The 15,268-nt window shown below is 39.6% G+C and overlaps 1 protein-coding gene across 6 annotated transcripts in view; it reads left to right on the forward strand.

Moving 5' to 3' along the window:
* The window catches only part of LOC128645924 (muscleblind-like protein 2), a 310,829-nt gene that overhangs the window by 265,392 nt on the left and 30,169 nt on the right, over nt 1-15,268 (forward strand). For 5 of the 6 annotated variants that reach the window (XM_053699258.1, XM_053699256.1, XM_053699260.1 and 2 more), the window contains exon 7: nt 7,540-7,634. The exons of the other annotated variant lie outside the window; for it this stretch is intronic. In XM_053699258.1, coding sequence (XP_053555233.1) covers nt 7,540-7,634 — 95 coding nt within the window. The remainder of the gene's footprint in view (nt 1-7,539; nt 7,635-15,268) is intronic. 6 annotated transcript variants of the gene reach the window in all.

The raw sequence follows: 15,268 nt of genomic DNA on the forward strand, positions 1-15,268 counted from the left end.
ACAACATGCGCTATACACACTAAATACTCTCAAATACAATATGGCATTATCCTCTTTCAAATGAAGGGTTACAGCTGGGTGCTATAGGAATTGCAAGCACATGCCTACTTGGAGACTTTAAAGAGGATTTGGGATACAAAATGGAACCCTAACTAACCACAAAAACAGAGAAAGTTTTCACTATTTTAAACAAGGAAAAGCCCCTATTTCAAATGAGGGGCACTATAAGGTGCTCAGCTTGGCAACAGTGATTAGATAGAATTATCTGCATATGGAACAAAACCCTTGGCGCAGGAATCATTATTCAGATGAGTAGTCCTGCTTGTAAACAATCTGTCGGGCACTCCCGCAAGATAAAATAAACCATTTTCAAGTTAGGTTTTTATCCTTAAAGTTATAAAGTGCTTGTCATGTTATTAAATTAGCACCAAGCAGCAACTCTAGCGTCATTACAGAGCATAGTGTCTCTGAGCTAGTAAAAGAATGAAGGTATCCAAATAAATAGAAAAGCTGGGAATGCTTAAAAGCAGGTGACTGATCAGGTACATCTATATAGCATAGCTTTTGGCGCAAGTATTTTATGTTCAATGTTTTGTTAAAGGGACATGAAATCTGCATTTGTCTTTCATAATTCAGATAGAGCATATGATTTTAAATGACTTTCCTTTTTACTTCTATTATCAAATTTGTTTTATTCTCTTGGTATCCGTTATTGAGAAGCAGTAATGCACTACTGGGAGCTAGCTGAGCACATCGGGTGAGGCAATGACAGCCACAAATCAGCAGTTAGCTCCCAGTAGTGCATTGCTGCTCCTGAGCCTATCTAGGTGTGCTTTTCAACAAAGGATACCAATAGAACAAAGCAAATTAAACAATTGGTGCAAAATGGCAAGATTTTTTTTAGCATTGTCTTTACTGTCCCTTTAAGTAAGTCTGGTCAGGGATAAGAGCAAGTATACATTGTCAAAATTAGTTAAAACACCCCTCTGTGAAATCAGACATTCTTCTGTAAATATAGCAGGCTGTTATCTTAATACAGGTATACCCGATCATACAGCAGGTTAGGGACCAGAACCCCGCTGTAAAATGAAACAAGGCAGTTTTAGCTTTCTTTTCACTTGCCAGTGTTTTTAAAGACTTGAAAACATGTTTGAACTAACATATATTAGTGGTGCAATAGTGCTATGTTTAGTTTAACACTAGCACAGTATTCAATTAGTATTCAATAAATACTGTATCTGTAAAATAGTGACAATTACTGTAGTAAAATGTGCCAGACTATAGCACTGAGACACAGATTGCACTGTAATGCTGTAAATAGAGTGAACTAAGCATAACAAAATAGTGCCAGTCACTTTTCTCGCAATCTCAAGATGATTACAGCACTGTTTCAAAATCCTTGGTGGTTGAACTTCAGCTCCACAAAGCGCTGTATTAGCGAAGCGCTGTAAAGTGAGGTATACCTGTGTGTGTGTGTATATATATATATATATATATATATATATATACACACACACACACATGCACAGGTACAAATCCCCAAATCCAGAATTCCAAAATACAAACTGTTATTCTGATATCCAAACATTTTTTATTCAATTTAAAAATAAATAAATACATTTTATAAAACTACATTTAGTTTGTATATATAAACTGTATTATTGCATGTAAATTATGCCTAAATGACATAAGATATTGTTATTTACACTTGGTTCTTCCATCTATCCAAACTAAACCATTTTACAGATGCAAATATTCAAAAATCCAAGCTATTCAGAAATCCAAAGCGAAGAAAGAAAAACAGGCACTGCTTCAGCGGATAAAAAGTAAAAACATACTTTAATGAAAAACTTGATAAAACAACATAAGTGGCAAGACACAGTGACAAGGGAGTGTGGAGGTAACGCCTGACGCGTTTTGCGCGCCTATGATTAAGCACCACTAGAGGGCCAGGCCGTTACCTCCACACTCCCTTGTCACTATGTCTTGCCACTTATGTTGTTTTATCAAGTGTTTCATTAAAGTATGTTTTTACTTTTTACCAGCTGAAGCAGTGCCTGCTATTCTTTCTTCGCTTCTGACTTTGTTCTAGTGGTTTGATCAAGCCACTGCTACAGCAGTCCGCTAAGACAGCTATTGGATACCCTTCATGCTGACTGGTTCCGGGTCAGTCCGACGCAGCTGGACAACGTGGGCTTCTACTTTATTTATCCAGAAATCCAAACCTTTTCTGGTCCCAAGCAGTTTAGATAAAGAGTTTTCTACCTGTACATATATAGAATTATTGAATTATTAAATATTGGTGTTTTAGGAAGATGAACTGATGCTTATGTGGAAACAAAGAGATTTAAATATTTAGGAAATAATGACTCCCATGCTGTTTATCATGTACACAATAGGAAATTTATATATATATATGTGTATTGCATTCTGTATGTATTTGGGTATATCTGTAATGCTGAAGTGCTTAGTTAGCTGAAAAACAATATATATATAACTTGTTTTGGGTATCTTACAGAAAACACTGAAATTGAGTTCACAAGATTAAAAACAACTCAACTGTGAAAGATGGAATATAATGAACATTTGCTGGTAATATGGTTTTGCCATATGTCAGTTGAATGTCAGGTACAGAGAAATGTTATTTATATATTATAGTTTATAAAAAAGCATGACAATTGGCTAGAATTACACACAAAAAAACTAATTTGTGAATAAACTTCCACAGCATCAAAATTCCATTGCGGAATTCATAAATATTTCTAGCCGCCCCTTGTCTTAGACATAATCAGTGGAGCCTATCTGTCTTGCAAACTGTTAACCTATCTCTGCATTGAATGAGTTACTCTGTTAAAGGACCATTAAACAAAGCAGAATAGCATACTCAACAAATGCAAAACAAAGAGATAATGCAAAAGCACTTAGTTTAAAATTTGTCCAAAAAAATAATCTACTAATCATTTGAAATGCAAAATTAGTTTCCCACTGCATCATGTGACAGCCATCAGCCAATCACAAAATGCATATATGTATGTTCAGTGTGTATATAAAAGATAGGACACATTTAGATAATGTAACTGAATTGAAAAGTTGTTTAAAATTGTGTGTTCTATCTAAATCATGACTTTAGTATTCCTTTAAGTATAGCAGCAACATAGAATACCTTCAAAATCTTACAAAGCAAACAAATGAAAACAACACTCTAACATATGCACAAGAGTAGACTTTGATAAAGTTCACAAGAAATAAAGAGAAAACAAGGCTCTGTCAGCTTTGGAATAGCAAGGTGAGTTACTCCATAAGGGCAATAGTCTTTATGAATTCTGCATGATTGAACGAGGTTCAGGTAAATTACCCACACCTGCGGCCTGCCCTTCATTCATCTCTGCAAGGTTTCTGAGACGCCTTTTAGTCTGTACAGTGAGACTACCTTAATAGACTACGAACATTAATATAACCTGTTTTGCAACAGTTGTAATTATTGCTTTTTGCATTGCTAGCGATTCTCATTTGCTGTGCACTATATTATATAATGGAGAAATAAACACAGCTATATATTTTAATAGTAGAATCACTTACAAAATGCTAGAAAAGATCTGTGACATCGGAGCCTCTGTAAATTTCCAACATGATTTTGTCGTAGAGTCACTATGCTCAAAAAATAACATTCTCTGTTTTGTTGAAGTATGTAATTTTAACACTTGCAACCATGAACCTCTATGTGTTTAAAGCCCCACAAATGGGTTAAACACATAGTAGAAGTACTGCAGCACTGCTGATAACAGGCGTAAACTGCCGCTGATCCAATCAGCAGTGCAAGTAACACAAATAATTACAAGGTGTTTAATGTCCCTTTCATAGTAACCAAATGCCCTTCTTAGTAACCCAGGAATCTCCCTTTTCAGCCAGAGCATTTGCCACATATTGTTTTGTCTAAAAAATAAGGCTGCTTCATTAAAGGGACAGTGAATAATTAAACTTTTAGATAGAGAATGCAATTTCAAACAACTTTCCAATATACATAAATATATTTGTTCTCTTGATATCCTTGGTTGAAAAGCATATCTATGTACGCTCAGGAGCAGCAATGCACTATTGGTAGTTTGCTGCTGATTGGCGGCTGGACATATATGCCTCTTGTCATTGGCTCCCCTGATGTGTTCAGCTAGCTCGTAATAGTGCATTGTTGCTCCTTCATTAAAGGATACCAAGAGAATAAAGACAATTTGATAATAGATTCAACTGGAAAACTGTTCTATCTGAACCATGAAATAAAATGTTTGGGTTTCATGTCCCATTCCTTTTAAGCCACTAGTACTGCATGACTACATCCTTCATTGCATACTACATTATCCTCAGGCATAGTACCCAAGGACTGGCGTAAAGCTGATGTGGTGCCACTCTTCAAAAAGGGAAGCAGGGCTGATACAGGAAGCTATAGACCAGTTAGTCTGACATCAATTGTGGGGAAGATTATAAAATATTATATTGATTAGTATATTTGTGTAAACAAGATTATGAGTTCAAATCAGCATGGTTTATGAGAAATAGATCATGTCAATCTAATTTAATTAGATTCTACGAGGAAGTAAGTAAAAAATATAGATAAGGGGGAATTAGCTGATGTGATATACTTGGATTTAGAAAAGGTGTTTGATACATTGCCACATGAGCGATTAATGTACAAAATTATGGGACTGGGAATAGCAAGAGGTCACAATTTAAGGCTGGAGGAAAGGAGATTTAATCTCCTGTAATGTAAATGTTTCTTCACTGTAAGAGCAATATAATTGCGGAACTCATTACCTGAGGAGGTAGTATATGCCAATACCTTAGATACATTTAAAAGTGGCTTTGATACATTTCGGCTAGAAACAGAATTCAGGGATATGATTGCTTACGTTACAATTAATACATTTCTGACTAGAAACAGAATTCAGGGATATGATTACTTGTGTTAGATGAGTCACCCTTTTTTAATGGGATTAATTTAAGCTCAAGAGAGGCTTTTTTGTAAGTATATAAAGATTTGTATAGGTTGGACTCAATGGACTATCTTTTTTTCAACCTCATCTACTATGTTACTTTGTTACATGAGATTACTGCAAAACTACAATTGTGTTTACCTACGGAACTTTACCAAAGTCATAGTTTCCAATGAATATGGATATGCAGGTTTAAATTTTGAAATAAATACAAGTACTTTCTGAGTTGTCTCTTTCTAATCAATTTTCTAGAATGTGATGATGATCTTCTGATAAAGCGCACTGCAGTTTACACTTCAGGGCTACATTTAAATGAACATTTATTGCATAAATTCTAATTTATTCAAGCATGCAATGCTTGCATTGTTGATCATATATAAATATGTCAAAAACATAGGTAAAAATCACACCTGGCAGCTAAAAGTTTTGTAGCTCTTGAGCAGAAAATAGCCAGTGATTGGCAGGGTACTGCAACTGCTGGTCCTTATTGGCTGACCAGCTTTATCCTGCTCTGGAGCTGCAAGGCTTGCAGATCCCAGTGGGACTTTACCAATTTGTTTAACCTCTTTTTAGGGAATATTTAGAGTTATTAAAGGGCCATAATTGTCGAAAAAAATGCATGCTCTAATTTGGAAAAACTCAGATGTGGCACTATCTCTTCTGATTGGATCAGCAATGGTTTCCGCTCAGGACCAGCAGTGCTCTGTGGGTCCCAAGCGGTACTTCTACTTTGTGTTAAATCTCTTTGCGATAGTCTTAAAATCACATGTTCTAACGAATGAGAGCATGTCATTTTTTTATATTATGGCCTTTTAATGTAAAGATTATATGATTTAGAGCATTTCAGTTTTGCACGGAAATTACCCTTTAAGGCTTAGTTCACAAGCAAGGTTAGCTTCACTTAAGCACCTTGGACACTTTACTGGACGTATATTTGTTTTTACATAGCCACAAATATTAATCAACAGTTATAAAAATACAAAGAACTTTACAATATTTAAACTCACCTGCTTCTTTACGAAGCTTGTAAATGTTTAAAGTGATGGTAAATACTAGGGTTTTTGAAACACTAGGATTTACCAGTGTAAAAAATAAAGGGGACTTTCAGTCATGAAGTATAAAATACTTTATGCCGAAAGTTCCGTTATTTGCCTGTAGCGTATGCCGCACTGAGTGCCTCAGGCCGCCCGCAGCGGAACGCTATTTTTTCAATGAGGTGAGGTTTCCACCTTTTTGCCAATAGCCATGTGGCCCAGCTGGCAGTATGCCAGGTAGCTAGCACGCTATTGGCTAAGATCACCTCACACTAAAAAGTAGCGTTCTGCCGTGGGAGGCGCGGCATACACTACAGACACATAAAGGACTTTTCAGCATGAAGTATTTTTTTCATGACTGAAAGGCCCCTTTATTTGTTGCACTGGTAAATCCTAGTGTTTCAAAAACCTTAGGATTTACCATCACTTTAAAATATTCAATGTTCCGTGTGAAATTTGACCAGCCAATCACTGTCATTTAATTTGCATGCGACTATAATATTCATTCATGCGCATTCTGGCTATAAATTTAAAAGCATGCGCACAACCGCTTTATCCTGCTTTGAAGAAAACATTTTTTATATGGTGCAGCCACTGTAGGACTGAGAGTGACATAACACTCTCAACTCGGGCATGTGCATCAGCAAGTACTCGGCACCTGGCTCCCCATGATTGGACTCGCATAATGAGTCCCACTGTAGGTTTGGAAAACCTTGAGATTTTACTATCAAATAACTAGAAAATGATGAAGATTTATTGCAGCAAGGTATTTGATTAAATATATGTTGAGCAACTTTCTTTATTTTTAAGCAACATTTATTTTAGAGTTTCATATTCCTTCAATAGCGACACTGTCAGTGCTGTTTTACTACATTAGATTAGATGCAATTATGTAATATCTACAAAGCTTTGTAATGACCAATAATCTTATAAAACTGTTTGTAAATTTAACTTTTACTCTATGCTCGACATTTAATTAATGATTGCTCAGAAAATATATTGATATAATTAATATATTATTTAATATAATACTGCTCTTAATGAGATTCATAAAGTGCAAGATATTTTAGACACAGGTACACTAAAACTCAAGTACAACTTTATTTAAAGCTTGCTTTTTAATATAAATTACACTATATAACACACTTCATAAAAAGATGAGACAAATCGTTTTTCTGCATTTCTGTCATTCCTTAGCAATAAAGACTGTTTAAAGACAAGACCTTCACAAAATCAATACGTTCTAACAGAACAATACACACCATTTGTGTGCTTGTAAATGTAGTTTGCTCAAAATGTTTTAGTTTCATTAATTATAATTAGCTTTTTCCCTTTTTTTCTCTTTTTCGTTTTCTTTTTATAATGCTGTCTTGCTTGGCACTGTGATTGCATGCTGCTCCCGGCGATGTCACATGACTTGCTGCTGTGATACCACGCTCCTCCAACCCACCATGTGTTGCTATGGTTACCATTAACCCTCTACCCTCCTGTATGTCGCTTCCATGGTTCCCTCCTGAAAGTACCCATGATGCACGGTGCTACGCCCTCCACTGTGTCTGCAGCAACAACACCTGCCACCAGCGTGCCCTTCGCTGCAACTGCTACAGCCAATCAGGTTTGGCCCTTTAAATAGCTTTATTGCTCGTGTAGGAATCTGCCATATTATGCAAAACACATCATACACAATACACACATCTTTGGAACAGTAAAACATTAACGAAAAATTAAACAATTCAAAGTCGCCAATACTTTAATTCTTGTTCTATATGCATAAATTGCACAATATAGCTATTCTATACTTTTGGATTAAATATTTACATTAGTGGTGTTTTAAGGAAAATTTGCCTTTATTTCTGTATTTATAAAACCTCTTGTGTAAGCTGCATATAAGTGTTCCTGAGTTGACTAAACTCTTTCCACTTTTGAATTTAAATGAGTGTACGATTATACCATAACTGGTACAGACAAGTTTCCAAAGTAGTTTCTAAAAGTAGAAGGTATAATGTCAGTAAACATGGCCAGCAAAATGGATTACACTAAACTTTCCAGGTTCAATGCTAAAGGAAGCTTTTCTTGAAGAGAGATAGATAGATAGATAGATAGATAGATAGATAGATATTCTAGATAGACAGAAAAAAGACAGGGAGAGAAACATCACTGTTTAAACATGTTAAAATAAATATAGCAGAACATGCATATTTGTGTCCAACTCATGAATAGAGAGCGTGTTCACTGGCAGCTGAGGACAACTCCCACAGCTCTATTTATAAGGCCCGCAAGCATAATAACAAAACATTTTATTCAGGATAGGAAGATCCATTAAAAAAATAAATACTTTTAACTGTCCTAGTTTAAATGTAACAATAGTATAATGTCCCATTAAGCTTTTCACTGTATCCAGCAGCGCATTATCTTTTGCATTCTGCATTTTTCAGGTCCAGTCTTTGGACAGATCTTTTTGTTGGTATTAAAGGGACAAAGGGACATGAAAGTCAGAATTAAAAGTTTTATAGTTCAGGTACAATATGCAATGTTAAGATCTTTTTTAAAGTACTTCTAGTATCAATCTTACTTTGTTCTCTTAGTATCCTTTGTCTAAGAACATACGTAGGTAGATTCAAAGCAGCATACACTATTTACTTATTACTTGTCTTTTTTTAAAGGTGGAAATGGTTTTAGGAGCTCAATGCAGCTTGCACAAAATCCAGCGGCACCGGCCGCCCACAGCACAACACTTTCAATGAGGTGACGTTTGCACCTCTGAACCAATAGCCGTGCGTGTCAGCTGACAGGTTTCTGTATGCATGCACCGCTATTGGTTCAGTGGTGAAAGCGGCACCTTAATGGTAGATTGTTGTGCTGACGATGGTCGGAGCCGCTGAATTTAGTGCTGTGCAACGGCACAGAAAGGTTGAGTTTAGCACTCTTTTGTGTAGTTTTGAGCAATGTAACTCCCCTTGGTTTTTAGTGATGGTAAATCCTAGCGTTTGTTAAATGCTTGGATTTACCATCACTTTAACTATATATTTGGGGCTATAGCTTGTTATTTCTCTTTTAAAGGGACATAATTCAAAACTAAACACTACATCTTGCCCATTATACCGCATAACGTAGAGCTACGTCCACAATGCTGGAAGCCCAAGCAGTCTTGCAGCTTTCAGCTTCCAGCATCTGTCTTCATGTGGTAACTGAACACGATCAGTGCACTGTTACCATATGAAGCCAGATTGCAAGATCATGACATGCAGTGCCTCTGTCTGTGTCACTGTCTGTAACGATCTCTGTTGGTGCCGGTGCGAGGGAAGGCAGGTTAGCAGGGAGGGGTGGGACCCTACACTACAGAAAATACATTTTGAAGGGAGGAGGGATGGGTTGCTACAGAAAACAGTAAATCAGGGTGGGTTGGAAGCTACATAATGATCGTGTGGAGGTGGTAGAGGACCCCTACACTAAAGAAAAACCATAAACAAATTAAAACTATTTACTGGCAGACAGCTGCAGGTAACTAAGATGGCTACTGCTAGTGGGAGGGGGAGGGTTAGAGAGCTGTTTGGAACGGATCAGGGAGGTCGGAGTAATCCCCACACTGCGGGGGGGGGGGGGAGAATAATAAAAAAAAACACTACATACTGGCAGACTTAACCCCTTCACTGCTGGGAATTTCAAAAGGGTGGTGTGCAGCTGTAACGAGCAGCCTTCTAATTACCAAAGAAAACAGTGGCCATGCATTGTTGCTATTTCTGAAAAAAATTATCCCAGAGAAGCTTTCCATCTTAATGGGAGGAGAGTCCACTGCTTCATTCATTACTTGTGGGAATTAAGAACCTAGCCACCAGGAGGAGGCAAAGACACCCCAGCCAAAGGCTTAAATACCTCCCCCACTCCCCTCATCCCCCAGTCATTATTTGCCTTTCGTCACAGGAGGTTGGCAGAGAAGTGTCGGAAGATTCGGAGTAGCCTCTTATGGAGGGTAGTACTCTTCGCAATGGGACTGGAGTTTTAAGTAGTCCTGTCAGGTCAGCCTCTCAGTGAGAGCATAGGTGAAAGTTAGAGTTTGGAGATGCAGGGGGAGTTCTTCTGCGAAACCATCCCGACTCATATTAACGACTCCTTAAGCAATCAGCGTTGATGAGTTTCGCTGCCTGCTTTCTGCTCTCAAGTTCATGTCAGGATCGATGCTACGAACCTGTCACACTTGAAAGGCTGTGTTCCTGTTCCACTGCGTAGATTCTGGTAAGATTGTTTAATTTTTTTATACATGTATGATAACGCTAGAAGACAGGGTCACAATGTGACTCCTTTTATCTGTATAGAATCAAGGGTTAATATCTCCTGAGGGGGATTATTGAACAGGGGGGAATAAATCGTATATGTTTATTTGATTTTATGCTGCTTTTATGTGTGAGATGTTATGGGCTCATTGGCTGTTATGGAATATACAGATTTCACTTTGAGAGCCATGCAGCTTACAAGCTTGGCGTGCTTTTTCTCATAGCATGGATGGTCCTGCTTTGTGCACCATATTATTTTTTTCCCTCTTTCCTGACTGGGTGTCTATCAGAGAGGAGTTCTAACTCTCTGTACTGTCTAGGTCATGGGAGGTGGGGAATGCCCCAGCCATTGGGATATAAAGGTGCAGGTTTTTTTGAATAAAATGTTTCTATAATGCTCTGGTTATTGCACTAGCGATGGAGGATTCTGTTACTTAGAGGGCACTCCCTCTATTCCTAAAGAGTTCCTGTTTATATTGTGAGGAGGCCTTAGTACGTCCTCTCAATTATGTTCCATATGCCTTGATAATGTGATAATATGAAACATGTTTGATACCACTGAGCCGTCCACCTCTGAGGAGCTGTCGTCCAGTGAGGTGTGTACGCTACATGCTTATATCTCTACACATGCAGTTTCCCGTTGCATTGCTGATCCTCCATCTGGAGGGGGCCATTTTTTCACCAGACATTACTGCGCAGCTCAGACAGCGGAGTCTGCTGCCTTTAATGCTTTACCTCGCCCTGCTAAGCGCAAACAAAAGGTTACATATTGCACACCTTCCCAGAATACATCAGATATTTTATTGGATTTAACATAGGGTTATCAGAGGATGACGTTTTTCTGAGAATTCAGAGTATGAACATTCTGGGTCGGAGTCTGCTGCCTCTAAACCTCCGGCTGCGGAGGAATCAAACTTTAGTTTTAGGAATTTGCGCTTCTTCTAAAGGAAGTTTTTTGGTGAAATTGGTGGTTCCAGAGGCCAAATTGACTGAGGAACCTTTGATTCCTAAATTGGATAGAGTTTGAGGACAGAGTGGCACCTTATCCTTCCCTGCTCCTGTTAGATGGTGAACATTATTAAGAATGAATGGGACTTGGTTGTTCCTCTCTTCTCCTTTTAACAAATTGTTCCCGGTCCTGGACTCTCAATGGAGTTGTGGGGTTCCGTCCCTAAAAGGGATGGCGCTATCTTCACCCTTGCTAACGTATTACTATCCCGTTTGAGGATAGCTCTTCGTTTTAAGAGCCTATGGATAAAGGATGGAAACTCTGTTAAGAAAGTTGTTTCAACATACGGGATATTTGTTTCAGACAGAAGCGGCCGTGGCCGCGGTTGCTGGACAAACTACCTTCTGCTGTGACTCCTTATAGGATTGATCGGGGGTTCCCTCAATGTTACTCAGGAAATATTTACGGCCTTGAGGGTTGCTAATTCTTTTATCTGTGATACTATTAGGCAGATTATTCGCCTAACTGCTAAGACTTAAATTTTTTCTGTTCAGGCCCATCGGGCTCTGGATGAAGTCATGGTCTGCGGATATGACTTAAGTCTAGACTTCTTTCCCTCCCCTTTAAGGGAATGATTTTGTTTGGTCCAGGCCTGGATCCAATTATTTCCACGGTCACAGGGGGCAAGGGGCCCTTCTACCGCAAGAGAATAAGAACAAGTCTAAGGGACAATTTAGTTCTTTTCGTTTTGATAAATCCCATGTCAGCAGTCCTCCGCTAAGCCTGAGTAAACCAAGAGCTCTTGGAAGCCGGCTCAGTCCTGGAATAAATCCAAGCAGAGCAAGAAGCCCGCCAAGTCTGTCGGCATGAACGGGCAGTCCCCGGTCCTCTTCTGGATCGTGTAGGGGGCAGACTGACTCTCTTTTCAGTCGCTTGGTTCAGGGACATGCAGAATACATGGGTCATGGAGGTCATAGCTCAGAGTTGCAAGATAGGTTTCAAGTCTCAGCCACCCAAGGGCAGTTCCTCCTCTCTCTCCTGTCTTCCTGACAAGAAAGGAGGGAAGCCTTTCTGGGGTGCGTACGGGATCTGTCCTCTTAGGAGTTATTGTCCCGGTGCCTATCGCAGTGAGAGGTTTGGGATACTATTCAAAACTTTTAGTGGTTCCAAAGGAGGAGGGAACTTTCCGTCCAATTTGGACCTGTAGTGCTATAACAAGTTTTTAAATGTCCCCTCGTTCAAGAGAGAGACAATAGGTCCATTCTTCTCTTCGTTCGAGAAGGGCAGTTCATGACCACGATAGATCTGAAGGATCCTCCCATCACATACTAATCCTCAAGGACCACTTCCAGTTCCTAAGGTTTGCATTCCTGGACCAGCACTTCCAGTTTATTGATCTTCTGTTTGGTCTAGGTGGTATATTGGTGAGCATATCAACCTTCCAAGGAGTGGACCATTCGGACTCTTTCCTCTGTCTTCTTCAATCCCATGGATGGAAGATAAATCTAGAGAGAGTTCTCCTGTTTCAAGTACCAGGGTAGAATTCTCAGGTACTATATTAGTCTCCATGGACATGAGAACATTTCTAAGAGACCAGAGACGTTGCTCGACATGTCTTGACCTCCTTAAGGCCATCTTTGGCTCAGCATATGGAGGTAATTAGTCTCATGGTGTCCAGCATGGATATAATTTCCTTTGCCAGGTTTCACCTCAGACTGTTGCAACTGTGCATGCTGAAGCAGTGGAACGGCAATCATTCGGATCTGTCTCAACAGATTTCTCTGGACAACTGATCGAGAGAATCGCTCTCGGTGTTTTTGTTCGGATCCCTTGTACAAGGGATGTCCGTCTCAAGACTATCCTGGGTGATTGTGACTACGGTTGCGAGTCTGTCAGGATAGGGAGCTGTTTGGGGTGCCAGGATTTGGGATCTTTGAGCAATATACAATGCTCTGAAGGCTTGGCCTCTGCTGGGTTCATCCCAGTTTACCAGTTTCCAATCAGGCAATATATCCTTGGTGGCTTACATCAACCATCGGGGGGGAACAAGTAGCTCCCTAGCTATGAGGGAAGTATCTCGGATTCTGGAGTGGGTGGAGACCCACATTTGTTTGCTGTCAGAGATCCACATTCCGGGTGTGGACAACTGGGAAGCGGATTTCCTCAGCAGACAATACTTTAATCCGGGGGATTGGTCTCTCCATCCCGAGTGTTTGTGGAAATTTGCAAGAGGACGAACTTATGACGTCTCATTACCAAGTTACCCAGATATGGGTCGAGGTACAGGGATCCTCATGCGGAGCTAACAGATGCATTAGCGGGGCCTTGGAGGTTCAATCTAATTTATCTTTTACGGCCGTTACCACTACTTCCTAGTGTAGAGGCTCGAATCAGGCAGGCATCAGTGATACTGATTGTTTTGTATTGGCCACGAAGGATATGGTTCAGGGACTAGTCGGGATGTCGTTATCTCCTCCGTAGAAGTTACCTTGTCGCAGGGATCTGCTGACCAAGGTCTCTTTGTTCATCTATGTCTAGATCTCTGAGGCTGACTGCATGGAGATTGAACGCTTAGTCTTAGCCAAGAGAGGGGTTTCTGAGAGTATTATTTTTACTCTCATTCAAGCTTGTAGCTGGTTGCTTGTCGCATCTATGATAAGGTGTGGAGGACCTACTTATTTTGTTCTCCAGGATGAACTGGAGAAGGGCTTTTCTGCAAGTCCCCTGAAGAGGACTGATTCGGCCCTGTCTGTGTTACTGCACAAGAGGTTCGCTGAGTTTCCTAATGTGCAGTCACTTGTTAAGACCTGTGTTTAAATCTATTTCTCCTCCTTGGAGTTTGAATCATGTTCTTTAGGTTTTGCAAGGGCTCCGTTGGAGCCTATGTATGAAGTAGAAATTATACTATTGTCTCAGATTACTGCCTTGCAATGTGTCCCTCTTTATCTGGCTTCTTTCCATTCTGATAAAGTTGTTCTTCGAACCAAGTTAGGTTTTCTTCCTAAGGTTGTGTCAATTTGCAACATCAATCAAGAGATTGTGGTCCCTTTCAATGTAATTCTGGATTTGGTTTGTGCCTTGAAGTCCTATCTTCAGGTCACGTAGGAATTTAGACAAACTTCTTTCTCTGTTTGATCTTTTTCCGGGAAGCGTGGGGGTCAGAGGGCCTCTTCGACTTCCTTATCTTTTCTGCTGAGGAGTGTCCTCTGTTTCGCATGAGACAGCGGGACATAAGCCTCCTCTGAGGATTACGGCTCATTCAACTAGAGCTGTGGCCTCTTCTTGGGCCTTTAAGTATGAGGCTTCTATGGAGCAGATTTGTAAGGCGGCCACTTGGTCCTCTTTACATTCTTTTGCAACGTTTTACAAATTTGATGTTTTTGCTTCAACGGAAACAGCTTTTGGGAAAGGTTCTGCAGGCTGTGGTGCCCTTAGTATAGGGTCCGCCTCCTTTTACCCTCCCGTTTTCTTCATTCAGTGTACTCTAGAGCTTGGGTATTTGTTCCCACAAGTAATGAATGAAACAGTGGACTCTCCTCCCATTAAGATGGAAAACATAATTTATGCTTACCTGATAATTTCATTTTCATCTGTGGGAAGAGAGCCCACTGCTCCCGCCCGTTTCTCTGGGAGGGCAGACCTAAATTTAATATTATTCTTCTGGCACCATTTGGACCATGATATTTATCCCACTTTTCCTTGTTCCCTTGGCAGAATGACTGGGGAATGATGGGAGTGGGGGAGGTATTTAAGCCTTTAGCTGGGGTGTCTTTGCCTCCTCCTGGTGGCTAGGTTCGTAATTCCCACAAGTAATGAATGAAGCAGTGGACTCTCCTCCCACAGATGTAAATGAAATTATCAGGTAAGCATAATTTTATGTTTTTACAAATATTTGTGTTATGACTGCACAAGTGGTATGTAAATAAAAAAAAATTATATGTTTAATATGATCACAACTTGGCAGTGAAATGGTGGCATGAAATATACAAAAATGGGCCTAGATCAATACCTTGGGTTGTCTTCTTAAAA

The sequence above is a fragment of the Bombina bombina genome, chromosome 1 (assembly GCF_027579735.1).
Source record: "Bombina bombina isolate aBomBom1 chromosome 1, aBomBom1.pri, whole genome shotgun sequence".
In the NCBI taxonomy this organism is placed as follows: Eukaryota; Metazoa; Chordata; class Amphibia; order Anura; family Bombinatoridae; genus Bombina; species Bombina bombina.